Below are 21,271 nucleotides of genomic sequence, written 5' to 3'. Positions count from 1 at the left end.
GTTGAAATCTGATGAACTTAAAACTGATTCCTCATTCATATCAGTTTCATCACCAATCTACAAGGGGCTCACTGTGACAGTAATAATGCCCTCTTGGCTTGGGGATTACACAGACAACCTGACCATCAAAACAGAGTGGAATGCCAACAATCTTCTTGTCCTATCTTCCCGAACAAATCCATTCCCTAATATTGTGATCCATCAAGTATCGGTAACTGAGAGCTGATGCTCTTAATAATCAGGTGCAATTAGTGGATATAATTTCCATAAGAACCACTGCTTGGAGGTAGGAAAAATAATCTCCCTCCTGCAAATACAAAATCTACTGTCAGAAGCCAATACATGCCATGAGTCCATGACAGATTTATATATAGTTTCATCAGATTGGCTTTGCGGTCATTTGCTTACCTTGACAGAGCTGCTAAATCACACAGAGCAGTTCCGGAACTTGTCCTGCTGTCAAAGTCCTCTGGCTGATCTGCCGTCGACCCCGTACAAAGTTGAACACAATTTGCACTTGCTTTCTTGAAGCATCAAATATAAAATAACTCGTCAAAGGTCTTTAAGAAAATCACATGAGAGTTTCAGGACAATCTCTAATGTGAGGAAGTCCTAGCTTGTAACCCCAGGGCACTTTAAACATAATCTCGTTGCTAGTCTGTTCTGTTGCGTTAAAGCCAGAGTCCTGATATCACAGAACCTGCTTTACTGATCATAACAATTGCGAGCAACAAACATTTGCAATTCTCTTCAAACTGAGCCGTATGTCATCGGTTGAAGAGCAACCATCTCCTCTCTTCAACTGAACAATGTGCAGAGTCGTTTCACCACGATGACTGATTCTGGTTCTTTTCTTCATCAGGTGATAGGTTTGGGTCTCCGTAAGTCACCAGTAATCCCCACACGAGCAGATCCCATCCTCAAAATGATGGAAACGAGAGGCATCCCGAACAATGATTCTACGGCCTGTGATCTTAGCAATAAACTTTGTAACCGTGTGACAATCAACACATACTCGGAGGTTCTTTGCTATCTGTATGGTCGATCCTGGTTCCGTATTCAGAAGAGCAAAAGTAATAGCCAACCTCTCACTGTGCCCATGGAGGAACTGTTCCTTATCCTCTTCCTCCACGTTCTGCAATACACAGCTCCTATCAGGAACATAACCCAATTTCTCCATCTTCTCTAGCAAACTGTTCCACAGTAACTGCATTCTCTCAATTTGAGGGTTTACTTGGGTCGCCCACCATGAAGGCATGGACTTTACTCTTTACTTCCAGCCAACTACATCCTGGTGTTTTCTTCAGCCCAATCTCGCTAAGTTTCAACCTTGCCTTCCCTGCATCAGCCCATCGGCCTGATCTAGCATATATAGTTGATAGAACGACATAATGAGCAGGGTTAGCCGGCTCCAGCTCGACAAGATGGTTCAATGCCAATTCTCCCAACTTCACATTAGAGTGCATCCTACATGCTCCCAACAGGGCTCCCCAGACCCCAGCATCAGGACCCATTGGCATTTCCCTTATCAACTGTAGAGCCTCATCGAACAGCCCAGCCCGGCCAACTAAATCCACCATGCATGCATAATGTTCTGAATTGGGTTCCAGTCTGTTCTCGCTCATGGAATGAAAAATTCTCCTCCCTTCTTCTATCAGGCCTGCGTGTCTACAGGCAGACAAGACAGACACATAGGACACTGAATCTATCTTCACATGACTTTCTTGCATGAGCTTAAAAAGCGAAACGGCTTGGTTTCCTTGTCCATGTATAGCATATCCTGCCAGCATAACATTCCAAGAGACCGTGTCCCTATGTTCCATCTCATGAAAGAACTTCTTGGAGAAATCAACCCTCCCACACTTTGCATACATGCCGATGAGACTATTCCCAATCTCGATTACAGACTCAAATCCCATTTTGGTTACACATGCATGTAAAGTCATGCCCTCTCGCAAAGAAGCTAAGTGGGCTGCTGCAGGGAGGACACTAGCAAAGCTGATTGCATTAGGCCAAACACTCTCCAATCTCATACCGTGAAAAGCTCGCAGAGATTCTTTAGCATCTCCACTCTGCAAGTACCCAGCAATCATTACATTCCAAGAAACCACGTCTTTTGTAGAACTGGGTTTGGACGCCTTAAACAGATATAAGGCTGACGAAAGACTTCCACACTTGAAGTACATGTCAGTCAGAGCATTCCTTACGTGGCAATCGGACTCAAACCCACTTTTAATGGTTAAACCGTGAATGCAAGTGCCTTCATTCAGATTGTTCAAGAGGGCGACAGCTGGGATTAAACCCACCAATGTTCCTGCATCGGGACATAACCCAGAAACCCAAAGTTTTTGGAATGTCTGGATAGCAGAATAGGGGTCTCCGATCTGGATGAACCCATTAATCAGAGCGTTCCATGTCACGATATCTTTGCCAGGCATTCTGTTGAATATAGTAGCTGCATGATTAGATTGTCTGCATTTGATGTACATGGAGACTAGAGCTGTTCCTGTTGTATTGTCACCTTCCATGTCGGCCTTCATAAGGTAACAGTGTATGCTCTGCCCATGTCTAAGAAATGATAGTTCTGCACAAGCTGGCAGGATACTGATGAGAGTTACTCTATTAGGTCTTACATTTTCTTTCTGCATATCTCGAAAACAAGTCAGTGCCTTCTCAGGGTAACCAGACTGGACAAAAGCAGCTATAAGTGCAGACCAAGCAACTAAGTCCCGTCCTTCAAGCTCCAAAAACAATTTCTCGGCCCTGTCCATTTCCCCACATTTCGCATACATTGTCATAAGGGCAGTAGCAACAGTAACATCAGAATCAATCCCCTGTTCAATAGCACACTGGTATATTCCCTTCCCTATCTCAACAACCCCACTCTCCCCTGCTGCCAATAGGGCGCTCAAGATTGAGACTTTATTCATCTCGACCTTTGCCATCTTCATGGTTTCAAATAACTCCAAGACCTCGGAGAATCGTCCATTGTAAGCATAACCTGACATCATTGTTCCACATGAAACAACATCCTGTCCCAGAATTCTGTCAAAAACTCTACGAGCAGAGCCTACGTCTCTGCATTTTGAGTATGTATCGATCAAACCATTCGACACCTCCGTCCCGAAATTCCTCCTAATGACATATCCATGGATACACCTACAAGAATCGGTATCTCCCAATCTTGATATTGCTGGAAACAAGTTCAACAGGCTCACCGCGTTGGGCCCCGCTTGGCCTGACTGCATGCTCCGAAAGAGCACCAGAGCCTCGCTGGGGTCTGACCCCTGCGATGCCCCTGCTATGATAGCATTCCACGCCACGACATCTCGCTGAGGCAGTCCATCAAACAACTTCCGTGCAGTCTCAAACTCTCCCACCTTGCAGTACATATCTAGGAGACCAGTCCCTATAAAGACATCACTCTCTAGGCCTCTGCAGGCGACTTCCTTATGGACCAACAGGCCCTCTTGCAAGTCACAGGCGCCAGTGCAAGCTTTGAGAACAAAGGTGAACGTGTACTTGTCAGGTTCCAGGCCGTCCCTCAGCATTGAACGGTACAAATGCAGAGCCATTGCGTGCTGGTTTGATCTCGTGTAGGCTCTTATCATGGAATTCCACAAAATCACAGCTGGGTTTGGCGTAGAACTGAACACGGAGAAAGAAAGGTCGCATCTTTGGAGGTGGGAGTAGGAGTTTATGAGGTGGGTGAGTGAGGCTCTGTCTCGAGAACGGCCGGAAACTATCAAGTGGGCGTGGAGTCTGAGGAGGGATCTCAAGTCCTTGCATTGAGGTAGCGGAGGGAGGGAACTATGCAGTGGCGAAGAGGCAGAAGCAGCCGACGCAACGGGAAGAGAATGGAAGAGTCTCCTGCGTATTGAAAGAGCGCCCGACATAGCAGCTCTGAAGTCTGCATTGGTGGGAGAATCTGCTTCTCCAGTCTTGCCTGCGCACAAAAGGAAACAACAGAGAGGTCCCCGTTCCTTTTAAAACCGACTGCCGAACTGTGCGGACCTCTTAGAACACCCGACAAATTATAAAAATTTTCCGAGAACTTTCTGAGAATTGTGGATTATTCTCGCATCGAGTAATTACTGGCTCTCGCTCTTTTAATCGGCCGAGACTAAATCAGCTCCATGTTAATGTGGCCGTCTCACTCGAGTTCTTAATAACTACTCGGATCCAAACATGCCCTTTTTCTTGTATGAATCTGGACCCGACATAAAGAAAGGTTTGATTCCAATTGTAGGAAGAAAACTCAACACGAGCAAGCATATGGAGATAAAGGGGTGAAGCATATGTCTCCATTAATCAATCTGTCCTCCGAGAGTATGAAAATGCCACAACGACAAAAGGGATCATTACATATATATAGAGCAGTAACAGCGCATTGCCATTGTTTGTTCACGACAAAATACCTCCTAGGTATAATCTCTGATAACGGGACGATATATCCAACAGTAACCAAGTTCTCTGCCTCAAATGGGCTGGAGACATAGGAAAACCAAGTAGTAGAACTAGAGACCTCCCATGGCATGTTTGAAAGTATAGACTCAATTAGAGCGGCTCCTAATAACGTCAAGGCCCATTTCAGTAGGATCGGTTGCTTGCAACTCTATCTGTATTCCGTCCAACTCCCTCTTGAATCTGTCCTTCGAGCTTGCATAAATCATCTTGCTTCTCACTCTTGATGCATCAGGAGACCTTGTAAATCACTAGGGTCAGTCACATAAATCAAATGAGTGAAAGTAGATAACCAGTTGCTAAACAGTTACCAGGCAATGAAGACGATCCTGCTCTTCTGGCAGTTCTCCTCCGTGACAAAATCGAAGTCATAGACAGCATATCTGCAATCGTTGGCAGGAAGGCTCGCGGCAAAATCTTCATAACTGTCAGTAGGTTCTCCCAACTTTTCCACCACGACTTGCTTCTGCTTCTCCTCAATCTTATATACTATGAACCTGTAAGTTCTTTTTGTTTTCAGTTCTAAAAACTTCAGCTTGCAGTCATCATGTACTGCCATCCCCGAGGCCGCATTTGCCTACATGTTTGAAAGAGAAGTGAAGGTCTACCCTCAATAGATGCTCAAAAAGATGCCACCCCACATACATAATAAGGTTCTCTAATTGAAACAATTATATGCTTCATACATTTTGTAGGTGATTGGATCCCAAAGCTTCAAACTTTTGACCCCGAAAACAATGTTCAAGGGAAAAGATAGAATGTTGGAACGGATTCCTCAAAGCAGGGCACATTTCATCCAGTAATCCGAACTGACCAGTGATAAACAGCCCAAGCATTAATCATTCTAGTTCAAAGAGGAAAACAGGATTTCAGAACATCACAAAATCTTCTGCAAGCTTTTCTGCTTAGTCTTCCAACAAAGAGCAATTCAACAACATCATCGTAGAAGCATCTGAAGCCACACACTGAGCTCAACCACAAACACGCTCATAAGACATAAAGTCGTTAACTTCGACGCTGAAAACACTGGGATATCAACTCTTCATATCGCAGATGTTTGGTAGCTAAGGTATCGCCGACAGCTAAGAAAAATATTGAAAATAGATAATCGACCATGTAACAGTGACAGAAGCAGACAAGTGACAGTGTCAACATCAACTCAGATAAGTTTGCTCAAAAAACCCAAATCCACACCTGATAAACCATTCAAAAAAATTAAAACTTTCGGACAAAATTCATCATCAAATTCCAGCATCAAACCGAACATGCTCGAGTGTTAATAGTCCACGCATCATCATTCGGTTAAGTGAGTGCTTGAAATTAGAAGAAACAGCCACGGCGGTGGAGTGGACTCACCATTTTTCCCGGAAAACAGAGCGGAAGCTCGAGGAAGGATACGAAAATCTAGGGCTCGACCACACAGAGGGTGAAACAAAGAGAGACCCAGAGAGAGAGACAGCTGAAGCCTGAAGGGGTTTGATTCAGTAAGGATTTTAATGGCATTTTCTTCTTGTTAATATTATTAATCCTTCAATTTACCAGAAAAAGAAAGAGGTCAAGCCGAGCGGAGCCGAGCCAGCTAGCCGGGCAAACCTCTGATTGGGCTGGGCCTTTTCATCACCCCGCTCGGCCCGAACATCGGAACTGGACTCAAACCAATGGGCCACATTTACTCAAGGGCAACGTGGTCATTTCAGCTAGCGTCTCGTCAGCGCTAGGGTTTCGCTCCCTTTCCAACTCTCAAAACCCCTCTGACCATATCACTCCTGCTCGCGCTTGAGCTTCGTAGCCGACTCTGCTGAAATCTGAGGTACTGAGCTGTAATTCATAGTGCCCGATCGCCTCGTATGCTCCTGTCTCCCTGTTCCTGCTAGCATTTCAGGCTTGAGTAATGTTATTGTGAAGAAACTGCGGGCTGTAGATCTTATTGAGCTTGGAAAGTTGAGACCTTGAGGCAATTTTTGTACGTTGAGATTTGATGCATAATGTTGTTTGATACCTGGATCGTGAATTAGAGTTCGAATTGGGTGTAATTTTCGGCATTTCTGTTCTGAAAAGCTTCAGTTCCTTGATTGAGAAGCATGCTTATCAGGGCATGGACCTGTTCATGTTCGGTGGAGGGGAGGAATTTAGCTGTCTGGAAAAATGTTTCTGCTCATTTTCTTTGACCATTGTTATGTGACTCTCGTTTGTTGTTTGACACATACTAATAGGATAAGTTTATCGGACATTGCAGCATTGATCGATCAAAATGGTGAGGGTTAGTGTACTGAATGATGCTCTCAAGAGCATGTATAATGCTGAAAAAAGAGGGAAGAGACAGGTTATGATTAGGCCATCATCGAAAGTGATTATCAAGTTTCTCCTGGTTATGCAGAAGCACGGTATGAAATCTTCTTGTTTGCTTTTCTTTTTGTTAGACAGGCGTATTGGCTTTAGTTAACTCTTCTAGATTCCAGTGAATCTATTACTGATGAGATTTTTGTTCGGGTTGTCTAGGATACATTGGGGAGTTTGAGTATGTTGATGATCACAGAGCTGGCAAGATTGTGGTCGAACTGAATGGGAGGCTGAACAAGTGTGGAGTTATCAGTCCTCGTTTCGATGTCGGTGTCAAGGAAATTGAAGGATGGACTGCTAGGCTGCTCCCTTCAAGACAGGTTAGTCCAGGGATAGGTCATGTTTTCTCAAGTTTATCACCCACGAGCTTGTTGACTGAATTGTTGAGCCTCAAGAAAGCATAGTTTCTCCTCTGTTTCTAGATTCTGTGTGTTACTGAAAAGCAATAGATCTGATTATGGAGTCTTGCTTGGGTATATAGGTCGTTTCTTGTTTTCATCTAATTACTTTTCAATGGTCCAAATTTGCAGTTTGGTTATATTGTCTTGACTACTTCCGCGGGCATCATGGATCATGAGGAAGCCAGGAGAAAGAATGTCGGGGGTAAAGTCCTTGGTTTCTTCTATTAGGTGGCGTTTTTGGTCAAGGATGTGCGAGATTTTCTCCTAATGGGAGCTTCCATGTTGTTTAATTTTCAAGTCTTCGCCCGAGATATAATTGGTTTTGTTTTGTTTTAAAGTTTTTCCTGACTTTTTGATCGAGTGACATTGAGCTTGTCCTATGCGCACCTTATTCTGCTTCCTAAGAGAAGTTGAAAGCTTATGTAGACTTTACATTTAGCTTTAATTCTTCAGTGGAATTTGCTTGGCTATATCAGTTCCCACCTTGGCAACTAAGCCTCGTGGATCATCTCGCGAGTTATAATTGCATGTTTTTGATTTGATCATGTCATGGTTGAATAGTTTAGACCATTAATTCCCACCCAATCTATTGGTTTGCTCAACGTTCGATCTGCTTGCATAACTCAGTCATCTCCGAATATGATGACTCGCAAAGACATTGTATTATTGGAGTCCTGTGTTAGGATTAGTGCGAGAGGATCTTTCTCGTATATGCTTCTTAGCGCACTTTGTTTTTGTATTCCACTATGGAAGCACCTTGGCCCTGGACCGCTTTACTATCATGCTATTGTTGTAAGTTGATGATGCCCTTAATTGCCCGACAATATTCTCTTTTATTGCGAGGCATCCATTGGTACATTGCACTTACTGTAAGATTTCATCTGCATACATAAGAGTGCTGCAGTTGGTAGAGGTCTACCAAACTGGCTGCAAAATCGGGTTTCCGGATATGACATGTTATCTCAGCTCAGGTTATTTCAGTTTGGCCAAAGGCCTTACCTGTTGTCGAACGAAGAACTTACTGACAGATGAAACAAAAAAGGTATCTATTTGAACAGCAAAGAGGGAATACAAGTGCAGTTCAGATCACTGCAAAGAGTATAGAACAACTCCAGCATGTTCATCATTTAGTATGGTTAAGTTATGCATTTAGGCGAGAGTAGTAATAGCATGGCATGATCTCCCACAGGGAGTACTGAATGCAGTAGCAAAATAGTTACAAGCTTGAGCATCTTGGCGAAGACGCTTTGCCAAAGGATCTGAGTCGCCCCGAAAGAAGTCGTGATCTCCCGGTAACTATCTAACCATCAGTGCAGTCTTCCTCTTCTTCCTAGCACCGCCTGTCATCTTCAGTGTCCACCACCGCAGCTTGGGCTGTTGGCTGCCAGCTGCCATGGCCACCACTCCTAGAGCCACCAGAAGCTTAGGGCGTGTCGTGTGAAGTAGATGATGCTCTTGAAGGGAAGAGCAGATTATATGGAAAAACCTGCGAAGGATTGACTTATGTAGGGTGTGAGGTTGTTGGGAGGAGGGATCTTCCCAGCATATGCTTTGGGAAAAGCACATTTCGGTGCACTCTCTCCTTCAACAAACTCTGCACATTATAATTAAGCCTTTTACTACTTTTAGCATGCACGAAAAAGAGTGATGTCAAAAGTTCCTTAGTATCACGAACTTTCAATATGCCCTACTCACATAACAGTTACACTTTTTAAGCAATTCAGACAAACTGTAATAACCTTTAAAAAATTGTTGGAAAGAAACCACCGTCGAAAGGAGGCAAGGCTGATCACTTGGAAGAGAGCTCATCGCTCTTAATGGAGATCACCATATCCCACTGATGTAGTTAGTTACGTTACTTTTTATAGGGCCACAGACCTCTTTTCCTTCCGAATGAAAGAAATAGAAGAGCACGTGGCTATGCCTTCAGATCGATAAGAACATGCTCTTTTAAGCAGTGTTCGCATCTTCGACCTCGTCTTGCCTATTTACCTTAACGTATTCGACCAATTGGAAGTAGCGACGACGATGACGAGACTCGAGAAGGAAATTAATCCTTCTCATATGGGCCCAATCAGCACATAAATTGATAAATGGGCTTGATGATAGAACTTTACCATGGGTCTAGTTTCTGTCTATGAGGCCCAATAATGTGAGATTATGGGCCTATGGCCCACTCCTCTCGAACCGGGAAATGTCCACAGAAACGCGGTGAGAGAATCACTGAATTATTGAATCGTTCTCTCTCCCTCTCTCCATTTGCCAATGTCGTCGTCGATTTCTCGTTAAACCACCATCACCTTCTGGTAATCTCTTTCTCTCTCTCTCTCTCTCTCTCTCTCTGCCCCTCCGATCTCTGCATTTCCTCTGAAGGGTGTTCAATCGCATTCTTCGGGGGTTCGTTAATCGGTGGGGTAATGCCAATTTGTGAATCTGCAGATACGGATTGGGGTCGAACTGTCTGAGCTGAGATTTAATGGCAGCACCACCAGCTAGGGCTCGGGCCGATTACGATTACCTCATCAAGCTCCTCTTGATTGGCGACAGCGGTTAGTTGACTGGTTTTCCTGTTTCTCAGCATTGTATGGTTTTGGTTCCTTACGAAACGAGCTGGGAGCTAGAAATTTGAAGATGAGTGAGCTGCCTGTGCTTTCATTTGGATTCATCTTTGTTTGATGAATTGCCTCTTGGAGGTTCTGATGTAATCCGGGTTTGGGTTTAGCTTTTTTGGTGGTTGGAAGGTTGATCCAAAGATTTGGAAGAGAACCTTGTGGTTTATGGTGATCTTGTGTGAAAGTTCTCTCATATAGATAGCATTAGATTGTGTCATAGTTTTGGGCAGTTTTGTACTGAGAATGCTCTCATGACAATGGGAAGAGGATGCTTTTGTTTGTGATGGCTTTCTGGAGGAAAACCTTGCTAGTTTCAGGTTGAGAAAGGGGTTTCGTTGTCCCTTCCTTTTGGAATTTTTAATCGTTGTCCCTTCCTTTTGGAATTTCTAAGACTTCGGTGTTCAAGGTATTCTGTGATTATTTCTCTGTTTTGGTCCTGATGAGAAGAGGTGTTTTTGAAATTTCATGAGCAGTTAATTTTGAAGTAGGTGATGGGTCGCTTCAGACCTATGTTAGACTTGTTTGTGATACTTTCTGCGATTTTACATCATTCAAAATTCAAATTGTACCTGAGATCGACGAAATGGCCATTGCCGAATAACCAGTTGTGTATGTTTCAGCATTTTGTCATTACAAATATAAAACTCACATGCTAGCATTTGTTTGCTGGGGTTATGTTATCTCTGGATGTATTGATAACTTTATGGGTAATACTTTCAGGTGTTGGTAAGAGTTGTCTACTCTTACGATTTTCAGATGGTTCATTCACAACGAGTTTCATTACCACTATTGGGTATGTATCATCAGGAAATTCTGCATGGCTTATTTATCTTGGGGTCATTTGTTAACTAGCCCTTTCATATTCATCACCGCAGAATTGACTTTAAGATAAGGACCATTGAGCTTGATGGAAAACGAATCAAACTACAAATCTGGGACACTGCTGGTCAGGAGCGGTTCCGAACAATCACAACAGGTTTGTTTTATCTATACAGGGATACAGGGATTTGTTCAATGGTTTGTCGATTGTAGATTGCTTGGGCACCATTGTCTGTATCATCATTTATTGTTGTTTGCGTGGTAGATGACAATATAGTATTCTGTTTTTGGCAGCTTACTACCGAGGAGCTATGGGTATTTTACTGGTGTATGATGTTACGGACGAGTCCTCTTTCAACAGTAATTTCTCCTTCCTTTTCAATTTGCTGATGCATTACATGAGCCGTGAAGTTTCTTGTGTTGTTGACATAATGTTGCAACATGTCCTGCATCTTTTCTTTTATTTTTTTTAATAGAAATTGTGATTTTTTACTGTGATCTACCTTCTGAAGATATAGTCAAGTACTCTCAAGTCTCATGTGCATGTTTTGTAACGTATTTGCTGAAGTAGGGCCACTTCCTATCTTTGATATGGCTTAAGTTTAACAGTGATAGCTTTTTGAAATTTCTATTTGACGATTATTTTACTTGTCAGACATCAGAAACTGGATCCGCAACATTGAGCAACATGCTTCTGATAATGTGAACAAAATATTGGTGGGGAACAAGGCCGACATGGACGAGAGCAAAAGGGTAAGGGATCCATTATCAATCCTAGATGCGCTTCCTCTGCCCTATGTGCAAGTGTAGCTTATTGCCATTTTGAATCTCCTGATTGATAATTGCTAGTTGTTCTTTGCTTCTTTGCCTAGGCTGTTCCAACCTCCAAGGGCCAAGCTCTTGCAGATGAATATGGCATCAAGTTCTTCGAAACCGTGAGTACTATTGACCAGTTTGTTTAATATTAAATCATACGAATCCAATAGCATGTGTCCTGATAGCCTCAAGAATTCATTCTCCTGCAGAGTGCAAAAACAAACATGAACGTGGAGGAAGTTTTCTTCTCAATAGCGAAGGATATCAAGCAAAGGCTCGCAGAAAGTGATTCAAAGGCTGAGGTACCATCTTCTATATCCAGGCTACTTTGCTCCTCCACCCAAGTTGCTCAATTGGACTGAACAGCTCTGAATTGTCACTAACCCATGTCTCTTCTTTTATCTTGGTTTTTGCAGCCTCAAACCATCAGGATCAACAAAACTGATCAGACTACCAACGATAGCCAAGCCGCACAGAAGTCCTCTTGCTGTGGTTCTTGAGGAAAAAGAACAAAAACTCTGGGGAAGCGTATTCTGCATTCTGTTTGCTCTATCTGGGACATTATTTCCGTTGGTTCGGTGCTGCGCGAAAAAGGATAACAAACACAGAAGATGCCCTGTATCTCCTTTTCCCTTATTATCATGAAAGAGAGATTCCCGTGATCCATCTAAACTTCTATTTTCATAATGGCTTATATATCCTCCTCTTTTTTTTTTTCCCCCATTTTATTGTCTTCTTCATGTTCTTTTATTAAGATGTGGAACTCGACTTTATCTTTGATGTAGAGAAGTTATAATTTTTCTATAGTATTGGTTTCTTGGAGAAGATGAATGGGATCAACTTTTTATGATTTCTAACAGTTTCATCCTCATGATTCGAGACGTGAATGCATGAAAGGTGATCCCTCTTGTTTATTGCAAATCGAATTCTCCGACGAAAAAGTTTTCTTTTAAAGCCATGCCTGGTAGACTGGTAGTGGTAACAAATGAAGGGATGGAGCAGAATCACTATACAAAATAGTATACTCGCCAATGACGAGTCCAATGTAGCCAGAGGAGTTCGTATTGCTTCATGGGTTATATCTTGTTGAGGCCAATGATCCATCATTGGGTACGGTCAAGAAGTTTTAGGCCCACCAATTGGGCCATCTCCGGCCTGGACTACCCATTAAGAGGAAATCAGGAAGATGATGTGTCCAGTGAAATTTCGATTGCTATATGGGCATATTCCTGTCGAACGATGTATTAACAATCACTGGACACTCTGATGATAACATTTCCATTGTTTTCGTAACAGCCAGAGACTACCTGGAGTTTAGGGGCCTGTCAAATCTAACACTGGGCAATTCAACAACGTGTTAAATCGGCTTTCTTGGGCACCAAGAAACAGAGCAAACGTGCCTGATGATGAACAGGTCTCGTGAATCAAAAGACTATGACTTTTGCATTCTCTATTATTCCCTCAACCTGCTCTTTTAAGGCAATGCTGGCCTTAGAAATATAAAAAATTTTCATGCTCTAAGGCAATGACCGGTTTCGTTTCTTGATAGGCAAGGAGCTAGAACATCCGATGGGCTAGCTGTAATAAGTCAAGAGCCGAATTCTGCAATCTTCCCTGAGATCACACATAGACTGATAAGACAGGATTCGCCCGTCTAATACCTCGAGATTATGCAGATATTCTCTGAGGTGTTCAGGAACTTTTTCTAGTAATTTCTTAACCAGCAAGAATTCAAGCATGTATATGTATACAAGCGATGAAAATAGTTCAAGGTTCCTGATAAAGTTGAGACATAGTTCAAGAAAGGTAAGCAAAGCAGAGTCTCGAGCACCCTTGTGCTTAAATTACGGGAGAAACCCGACAGTCTCTAAACTTTCAACTTACTGGCGGTGAATGCCACTGGTGAGGTGATCAAGAGGGCACTGAACTATGCATCGTTCCATCTCAGCCACTGCTGGCAGCAGTTGGCACACCTCTCCATGTCCTACTGGCCTCAATTTCTCTGTAGATCTTCTCGAATTCACGAGCTGCAGCATCATACGAAATTAATCAGATATGACAGAACAAATTAGGTGTTGGAACATTTTCTCTTCGTTAAAGGCGCTGATTTCCATGGAGGAGGATCAGTCACCTTTCCAGGCCTGGAAGTTCTCCTCATTAATGGCAGACCCAGTTGCCGTCTGAATTTTCTCGAAGAGCATACTGGGGGGAGTCTTCCTTAGCTCCAGAACAACTGCATATACGGTCTTACCGTTGTCAAAGTAGATATGATTGTTTGGATGCTTGGTCTTGCAGCCAGCGTGCTGCTCAAACTCGTACGCATTAATTTTCTGCGAGTTTCAGTGAACATATTGGCCTTAGATATTACAAGACAGAAAAGAAACAGCTAATACCTGGGTTGATCTTCTTAGGAGAATCCGATGAGTATGAATTACTAACCCGAACATTGTTGCACTCCTTACAGCCGCAGATGTAGCCAGTTCCACTTACAATTCCCCGGAGACGCTTCTGTTGAATACGATATTCGAGACAGAGTCAAATCAGTACATGCAGAATTGTACTCAAACAGGAAACTAGAAAATATAATTGTGAAGCTTACTTCGCGTGACCAGGAAACGTACTTCACGGGAACCCCATCAAAGATACCGGTTGATAACAGACTCTTGACATTTGTAGGGAAGCCGATTGTGGCAAGGTCCCTCGGTTTCCCCAGCTTTTTCTTTGTAAGGTTCATTGTCTCATAGGGATTGATGGGAGATACAGTTGTGATGGTTGGATAGGCAACTGAACCAACTGCATCATTCAAGGCTGGAATCGCAGCAGCTTGGACAGGATTCTGGTTTCCTTTCAGTGGCTCGAAGCTGATAATGTGCCCTCCAGAAGCGCTCATTGCAGGTGCTTCCTGAAATTCTCCAAAACTGATATTGTTATTCACAGCATTGTCTGGTAGATTGGCAATCTGCTCGTCAGACGTCTCAACCGTTGGTATTGGAGCATTGCTTTCCTCAGGGTAGGAAGAAGCCAATGGAAGGAAACTTCCGTTTTCTTGGTGGAAGCTGTGCCCCATCAGAGTGAAAGTAACAGGCTCATAGGATGGATCCACGACCGGTGTATAAGCGCTACTGTCCGCATTTTCATAGTGGAGAATGAAATTTGTGCTTCTGTCAGGCAGACCAGAAGGAATGACATTTCCATTGGCCTTATCATCTGTTGTCTGACGGATCAAGTCGTCATCATATTCTTGGTTGAACGATGCGACCATCAATCTCATGAAATTTTCACCCGGCAGAGAAAAATCGTCACTGAGGTTGCTGTCATACATGTTAATGGATGCCGGGACCTCTAGGGAGCTGTGGTCGTTGTAGTTGTGATTCTCATACCAACCCATCGGAAAGGAATTTCCCATGGTTAAAGACATGCTGTCATTGGAAGCTTTCACTAGACTGCATCGCAAATCCTCAACACCGCCAAAAATGGGATTCTTGTTCCCATGTGACAAAGGTGAACTTCCGGATGGATTATGTTCGGAACTTTGACCTTCGAGGTCGTTTGTTTCCCAATTCATATCACTTGTACCATCAAATGGTGCGATATTTCCCTGAACATTGGCAGCAACTAGTCGGTCATTGGTATGTACGGAATTATCCGTGAGGGAAGCTCCTTGGATTGATGGTATGATCGTAACATCTTCCACAGCTTGTTTCTTAATGGGGAGTGATTTCTGTCCAGTAGCACCCCCGAGCCATTCATTGCCTTGCTTTGGTTCTGTTCCGAAGAAGTGATCACTGGTCACATCTCCATGCAATACAAACCCAGCATCTGTCTGCTTGAAAAAGCTGTCATGCCGATAATTCTGCAGAAGCCAAAAGAAGAAAGATTGCTTAGCAAAGATTAACAGAAAGAATTAGAGCCCAGCAGGTCTAGCTCACACACTAGTAAATGCAAATACCATCATGACCGTACATTAAAATTATCAGGTAATAGAATTGACTGATAATGAAGGAATGTATAATCGTTTTCGAGAAAGATAAGTTTCGGAATAAGTGCAGCAGCAAATGTACTCCCCATGCTAAAAAAATATGCCTATTATTTTCGAATCGGGCACAACCAATCTGTCACTACCACAAAAATCTAACTGAATGCTTTACATATTGATACCGTAGCACAATCGCCTAGGTCCCGAAACTGGAAATAGGATGAAAGCGAGTTAATGAAAACTTTAACTCGAGCAAAACAATCCGAGTCTCAACAGCATCATGAATGTTCTTTATCAATTTACTTGTCCTCCTCATGTTTGGAAACTAATTATATCCAACTGGACCGTGATGACGTAAAAACGCCAGGAGATTAATGCCGAAGATGTAAATACAGCCAGATCCTCTTCAAAAAAGAGCTGAAAAATAAAAGGACAAGATCCCTTAAACTCGTCGGACAGAGCAAGTTCAGCAGCACAAGGAAGTTGCATATCCCTTTGAAGATGAGTTCACCTCCGATCCTCCATTCACTGTCTAATAGAACAAGTCCCGCATTGGGTGAAGGTTTCATACATAGGCACTATGCGAGACTACAAGTTAACAGATTCAGATCTAACAGGGGATTAACTAAATTCACAAGACAATTATGCTTTTCTTCCCCCAAGAGAGTATGATTTAGTTTAATGTACAGATACAATTTTCAGAAAGTTATATTCATGAGAAAGTATAAGGATTTTTTATTTTTTAAAAAATAGGAGAATGTATAAGGATGTTACCACAATATCCAGTAAATTAGACGAATTTGTGACGCTTATACTTTTTCCATATGTAATGGCGATTTAAGGCAAGAAAAGGCTTAGTTCGAAAAAATTAATTAATGGTGAGTATTGATCAAATATTGCTTAAACCATTCACCTGCAATATGAGAAAGAATGTACTATCCTTGCTCTCTTTCCTTACGAGATCAAATGAAGAACAATCTATTACGTTTAAAGTAGTGTTCTGACCCATGCATTGCACGGATTTGTTTTAATAGATTTACTCATAATTTTTCTAAAAAATATTTTTAAGTATAATAAAAATTGAATATTTTGAAGAAAACCAAATATATTATACTAATATTTGTAGTTTTTTGCAATTTTCTACTAATCTCCATCTAATTGGATTGTATTTTTATTTAGTTGTTAGTATCATTCAGATTCACTACAAATATGAGTGCAAGTACACTAATTTGATTTTGCAAATATTTTTAGAGAATAATATATTGTTAAATCCTTACTTTCATTAATTAAATTTTTACTTTTTATGTTACCCCATTTATAGAATTAAAGTCATGTATTAATTTCTTTTTGGAAATTCTTTGCATAGGTAACTAAGTGTTTTACTCAACACATGTTGAACATTGTTAATATAATACCAATATATATATTGAAGACATGATGTTTAGATATATAAATTTCATTTTTTCACAATTTTGAAATATTGCAATCAAAATCCATTTTTTCACATGATAAATTTATTTTTTCAATGTCCTAGTCAATTTATGTAATTAGCGTCCTTGTGATAATTTATAATAAGATTAAATCATTATTTTTGAATATAAAATATTCTATATCTATTTTAATATTTGTTTGTTAACTTATTTGTTGTTAAGAAATTAAGTATAATTGTTACATTTATTGATGACATTTATTGTAAATCAAATTTATATCTTCAAGTAGTATTTTAATTTCATAAATTAAACAATATATTTTCTATTTTTCAATTGAATTTATTCAAGAGCATTTATTGAGCAGTATTTATTGCTACTCAAGTAAAAATTATTTATTGTTCAAAACATTAAGTATAATTGCTACATTTATTGATAGTATCTACTGATAATCCTCTTTAAGTAGTATTTTAATTTCAGAAATAAAATATTAATTGTTCTTCTTTTCATTTGAATTAACTTAAGATCGCATTCATTGAGTAACATATATTGCTACTCAAGTAAATTATACTTATATATAGATAGATGTTACGAAGGTTGATTCCTCCTCTGCATATAGCCTCATGTAGACATTCAGGGACCGTGTTCTTCGGTATTTAAGCTCGTAAGATATAAAGGCAGTGACGTACTATTAAGCTATGAAGTTATAAGCATATCAATGACGGATTAGAGAACAGTATTGCCATGTATCGAGTATGCAAAGTGTTTTAGTTCAGAAAAATCACGAATCAAGGAATCATCGATTTTTAAGAAGATCAGGTTGGTCAAGTCTTCAATTAATAGCTTTATGCAAAGACCGACTATTGGTAATGCAAGCAGTTGAAGTGGGCTGATTTAACGATAGATGATTATAAATTTAATACTGACAGCCCTACACAAGTTCCGGTTTCTTGAAGGTCAGATTTACGTGCTAATCCTATAAGATATATCACAATGAGATCAAGGGAAAGTTGAATGCGTGACGCAAAGAGGAAAATACTTTTAGCTAACTAAGGGCTCGATAGGAAAACCATACAGGCCATGCGACATGGACCCCGTAATAAATATGGATGCGACAAAGCCAGAAATGATTTGGATCACCAAAATTAAATGAGATGAGGGGAACATTCAACATAGTATATATCCCACTTATTCTTTAAGTCGACTCGGCACGTTAGATTCTACTCGAGATTACCTGAAACGTTACTTTTATGTCCGAATAAACTCTACTTATAACAACTAGACGTTCTGAATTTTCAGAGTCGACCTACAGAAAGTGAAACATGGTGCCAAGCAAAGGCCCTCTTTGGCAACACAAAAATAGGTAAAGACTTTCTGAAATTCGTCATCAAAGCTCTCTGGAAGATCTTATTAAATACTTACGCAACTGTATGATATATATATATATATATATATATATATGGATCGTAAGAAAAGGTTTCATCATCTAGAGTTCAAAGTTTACCATCTTTCCGAGCTTTGTTGCAACGAGACAGGAAATTCAAGCTGTGTATATGTCCTTGTCCAGCTAGCACGTAATTAAGCCGCTAATCTATCACGCCGAGCTCGAGCTAACGCTGTAAAAAAAACAAGAAAAAAGAAAGAAAATTCACCAAAATGTCTCTGATGAAAATCGAGAACATACACAATAGTTGCCCTGCAAGAGCGATCCTCACAAAAATTTCCTGACCAGATGTGCGGTCCAGTGAGAATTTTTCACGTAAAACTTATTTGCAAATTTTGACTCTCATTGACACCGTACCCTGATCATTACATAACGGAGCTCGAAGCTCTGTTCGATCATTTGAAACCCAACTTATTATAAATTTTCACCCGAAAACGAAATGAGGAACTTGTGAACGAGCTACGTGAAATAATGGACTCGATGATAATGATCAACTTTAATGTTTTACGTACGTAGCTCTCTCTGCTCAGTTCATGCTCGTCTCAACTGTATGAACTGAGCAGGAGATGCGTAATGTGAGCTAGGCTAGATGAGAGAGCAGCGGACATGGGTTTACCTTCGCCGGAGGGGGCCGTCGGCGCCAGGGAGAGTGGCCGTTTCTCTGTAGCAGAGGAGGACTTTTGGTGTGAGGAGAGAGAGCGAGAGAGTAGAGGAGGACTTTTGGTGTGAGAGAGAGAGAGAGAGTGAGCGTCTGTGTTTCTCTCTCTTACATAATGTCAGTTGAAGCTGCGTTGACTTGTGCTAGAGAGAGAGAGAGAGGGGGGACGTTTTGTGTAATCTTGACCGCCCACGTGGCGTCGACCCTGTGACCTCGGGAGATATTGACCGTCGATCGTTTAAGACCTCGAGTCCTCTTACACGTGGGTAACTGAAATGTGGGCCCAACCGCGAGGGGTGGGGACAACATTTCGGAGGATTTTTGGAGGGAGTCCCGGAGAGGAATCATATGGGTTCCCATGTGATGACGGATTGCTTATGTGGAAAGTTCATACTGGCGGAGGCCTTGTCAGCAAGGTTGCCGCGCTACTTGGCGGTGTTTACCTTGTCTTTTCCACGCTCTTTTATCTCCTTTTATATTTATTTGGTGAGTGCTACGGTGCCCGGTTCAAATCACCGGGTACTAAACCCTGCCTATGTGGCGCAGACGTGGCCCAATCAGATAATAAGATTTATGTTATTTTCATTCTTGCTCCGGTACCCCTACAAATAATTAAATTTATTTTTAATGGGTCTTTCCGGAAAATTAAAATTGCATGATAATTTTCAAAATAGTTCCAAATAATATCAAATTTACAACATAGAGTCATATACGTTTTTCGGGTGGTTTCAACTCATTATATCCTTTTCAAGCTTTTCAGTCTACCTTCTCCGATGACTGGTATCCGGAAATGTGTTACGTTTCTCATCCTTTCTTTTCAACCCTTTAGACCCTTCCCCTTCTTGCAGCCTCGTTGAAGTGCTGACTGTACAACATGGACGGAAACGGCTTCGGCGGATGCGGAGATGGAGACAGGTGGCTCCAACAATTTTGGGAGATCATAGAAGATTTCACTGTATTGACGGAACTATATGGTGCAGCAGTTTATTGAGGTCTGCAGTGAGCAGCAGAGAAATTTCATCACATCAATCCTGACTGGTGCCGGAGCTCCCGGTCGTCCCCCACCTAGCTCTGAGAAGGAAGCAGCCCTCCATGCGCTCCACACGCTTCTCTGTTCGTGCATATTTCTGGTTTGTTTTGGCTATTTCTGTTCATTTTCTCATCTTAGTAATACTTCGGGCAAACTGAGGGATTCTGAGATTGCAGTGTGGATACTCTGTTCATTTTGCTTTTTGGTTGAATTTCTTGTAGGGAAACATTTCCCGTATTGTCATCGTGTCGATGGCGAAACGTGGAAACTCACTTTGTGAATGTTAATAATAGCCATGGCATGCAGCACCCAACTGTTTCGAAGAGTGATACTTCGGGCATAATGCCTCAGCTCTCTTTTAACCGGTTACAGCTCAATGATGAGGAGTGCATGTGTTCGATGAGGTGAGTAAGGCTGGTTTGTTACCAGTGAGGCGGTTTTAGATGAAGAATACTGGGTGCGGTTTTCTTTGTTTTACTAGAGTAAATTATGTTACCAATATTGGATCTTCGAAGGCACAATCATTTCATAAAAACTCAGATTTATTTTGTAGGTTCCAGTCAATGTATTAATTTTGTTGTGGAGAAACAGCATGTCAAATTGAGTTTTGGTCATTTTCAAATGATATTCATTGATATCACAGTAAAAAAATGCATATAAAATATAATAGACAGATTCCCAACCGGTCTAATCTTACAAAAATGGAGCGTGTTACACCTGCGTGGATACTCTGTTCATCTTACTGTCTGAGCTTTGACTTCTTAATGTACAGACCTTGTAGTATAAAGTATTGATTGAAGACATTTCGGTTCGTATTAGTGATTGATATACGACAGGTAATCATTGTCTATTTGCTGATGATCTAAATATATACTTGTATTACGAACAAAAGAACTCGTGGAATAATTGCTTTTTTGTTTGAGTAATATATATATTTGGTCTGATTTAGTAAATTACAAGTTATTGCATATATCATACATGTGACGGTGTACAATTGTTTTAAAGATGGATACTATACCTGAACACTATAACCATATTCAAGTCGAATATTAATTTGCGCGACATTTAAATAAAATTATTACTTATCATTTGGTAGTCATTTTTGAAGAAATTTTTGCTACCGCTAGATTTTTAGCATGTGCTAAATGATGATTATGTCAATTTATTTATGCATCTTGTACTACAGAATAGTCATTGAAGCATTTTAATGAGGATTGATGCATCTCATGGGGAGGAAGTATAAATCATTATACATATTAATGCAAAGGAACATGATAATATAAT

General features: G+C 41.2%; 5 protein-coding genes and 1 long non-coding RNA gene across 10 annotated transcripts; 2 read left to right on the top strand and 4 right to left on the bottom strand.

Annotated features, from left to right (window-relative positions):
* Positions 1-7: 7 nt before the first annotated feature.
* Positions 8-4,152, bottom strand: LOC116188108 (pentatricopeptide repeat-containing protein At2g39620-like). The gene is given in 3 exon segments (XM_031517258.1): positions 8-307; positions 409-1,237; positions 1,239-4,152. Coding segments are annotated over 2 exon segments (3,009 nt in total). The 5' UTR covers positions 3,897-4,152; the 3' UTR covers positions 8-307; positions 409-886.
* Positions 4,153-4,332: 180 nt separating this feature from the next.
* LOC116188110 (actin-depolymerizing factor 1-like) lies at positions 4,333-5,968 on the bottom strand. Of its 3 annotated transcripts, none has more exons than XM_031517260.1 (4): positions 5,821-5,968; positions 5,151-5,308; positions 4,776-5,041; positions 4,333-4,704 (listed from the first exon to the last, which is right to left on the bottom strand). In XM_031517260.1, exons 2-4 carry the CDS (start codon positions 5,298-5,300, stop codon positions 4,554-4,556), a joined length of 567 nt encoding a protein of 188 aa, XP_031373120.1. In that variant the 5' UTR covers positions 5,301-5,308; positions 5,821-5,968; the 3' UTR covers positions 4,333-4,553. The 3 variants fall into 3 exon arrangements, with proteins under 3 accessions (XP_031373120.1, XP_031373121.1, XP_031373122.1); XM_031517261.1 differs by having other exon boundaries at positions 5,151-5,273; XM_031517262.1 differs by lacking the exon at positions 5,151-5,308.
* Positions 5,969-6,119: 151 nt separating this feature from the next.
* LOC116188111 (40S ribosomal protein S15a-1) lies at positions 6,120-7,680 on the top strand. 3 transcript variants are annotated; one of them, XM_031517263.1, is made up of 4 exons: positions 6,120-6,274; positions 6,701-6,848; positions 6,964-7,124; positions 7,335-7,680. In XM_031517263.1, the coding sequence occupies exons 2-4, from the start codon at positions 6,716-6,718 to the stop codon at positions 7,431-7,433; spliced, it is 393 nt and encodes a 130-aa protein (XP_031373123.1). In that variant the 5' UTR covers positions 6,120-6,274; positions 6,701-6,715; the 3' UTR covers positions 7,434-7,680. The 3 variants fall into 3 exon arrangements, with proteins under 3 accessions (XP_031373123.1, XP_031373125.1, XP_031373126.1); XM_031517265.1 differs by lacking the exon at positions 6,120-6,274 and adding an exon at positions 6,285-6,309; XM_031517266.1 differs by lacking the exon at positions 6,120-6,274 and adding an exon at positions 6,406-6,427.
* Positions 7,681-8,234: 554 nt separating this feature from the next.
* LOC116188113 lies at positions 8,235-9,141 on the bottom strand. Its single transcript, XR_004152190.1, has 2 exons — positions 8,945-9,141; positions 8,235-8,799 (listed from the first exon to the last, which is right to left on the bottom strand). It is a non-coding gene; the product is annotated as an uncharacterized LOC116188113 (long non-coding RNA).
* Positions 9,142-9,394: 253 nt separating this feature from the next.
* Positions 9,395-12,277, top strand: LOC116188109 (ras-related protein RABE1a-like). Its single transcript, XM_031517259.1, has 9 exons — positions 9,395-9,511; positions 9,645-9,754; positions 10,538-10,610; positions 10,693-10,793; positions 10,931-10,996; positions 11,292-11,389; positions 11,509-11,571; positions 11,662-11,754; positions 11,869-12,277. The coding sequence occupies exons 2-9, from the start codon at positions 9,682-9,684 to the stop codon at positions 11,950-11,952; spliced, it is 651 nt and encodes a 216-aa protein (XP_031373119.1). The 5' UTR covers positions 9,395-9,511; positions 9,645-9,681; the 3' UTR covers positions 11,953-12,277.
* Positions 12,278-13,128: 851 nt separating this feature from the next.
* LOC116187504 lies at positions 13,129-19,022 on the bottom strand. The gene is made up of 6 exons (XM_031516247.1): positions 18,916-19,022; positions 18,360-18,471; positions 14,052-15,305; positions 13,892-13,960; positions 13,584-13,782; positions 13,129-13,479 (listed from the first exon to the last, which is right to left on the bottom strand). The coding sequence occupies exons 2-6, from the start codon at positions 18,360-18,362 to the stop codon at positions 13,397-13,399; spliced, it is 1,608 nt and encodes a 535-aa protein (XP_031372107.1). The 5' UTR covers positions 18,363-18,471; positions 18,916-19,022; the 3' UTR covers positions 13,129-13,396.
* Positions 19,023-21,271: the final 2,249 nt, after the last annotated feature.

This window comes from Punica granatum, chromosome 8 (assembly GCF_007655135.1).
Source record: "Punica granatum isolate Tunisia-2019 chromosome 8, ASM765513v2, whole genome shotgun sequence".
NCBI classification, from domain to species: domain Eukaryota; kingdom Viridiplantae; phylum Streptophyta; class Magnoliopsida; order Myrtales; family Lythraceae; genus Punica; species Punica granatum.
This window is presented reverse-complemented; position numbering and strand designations above follow the sequence as displayed.

Coding starts and splice junctions, on each gene's coding strand:
- LOC116187504 (XM_031516247.1), bottom strand. Junction 13,961..14,051: donor ACGTTTCCTGGTCACGCGAA/GTAAGCTTCACA, acceptor CGTATTCAACAG/AAGCGTCTCCGGGGAATTGT. Junction 13,480..13,583: donor GAACTTCCAGGCCTGGAAAG/GTGACTGATCCT, acceptor ATGATGCTGCAG/CTCGTGAATTCGAGAAGATC.
- LOC116188110 (XM_031517260.1), bottom strand. CDS start 5,300: ATGCTTGGGCTGTTTATCACTGGTCAGTTCGGATTACTGGATGAAATG. Junction 5,042..5,150: donor GATCCAATCACCTACAAAAT/GTATGAAGCATA, acceptor TCAAACATGTAG/GCAAATGCGGCCTCGGGGAT. Junction 4,705..4,775: donor AGGATCGTCTTCATTGCCTG/GTAACTGTTTAG, acceptor GTGATTTACAAG/GTCTCCTGATGCATCAAGAG.
- LOC116188111 (XM_031517263.1), top strand. CDS start 6,716: ATGGTGAGGGTTAGTGTACTGAATGATGCTCTCAAGAGCATGTATAAT. Junction 6,849..6,963: donor CCTGGTTATGCAGAAGCACG/GTATGAAATCTT, acceptor CGGGTTGTCTAG/GATACATTGGGGAGTTTGAG. Junction 7,125..7,334: donor GGCTGCTCCCTTCAAGACAG/GTTAGTCCAGGG, acceptor CCAAATTTGCAG/TTTGGTTATATTGTCTTGAC.
- LOC116188109 (XM_031517259.1), top strand. CDS start 9,682: ATGGCAGCACCACCAGCTAGGGCTCGGGCCGATTACGATTACCTCATC. Junction 11,572..11,661: donor GCATCAAGTTCTTCGAAACC/GTGAGTACTATT, acceptor ATTCTCCTGCAG/AGTGCAAAAACAAACATGAA. Junction 11,755..11,868: donor AAAGTGATTCAAAGGCTGAG/GTACCATCTTCT, acceptor TGGTTTTTGCAG/CCTCAAACCATCAGGATCAA.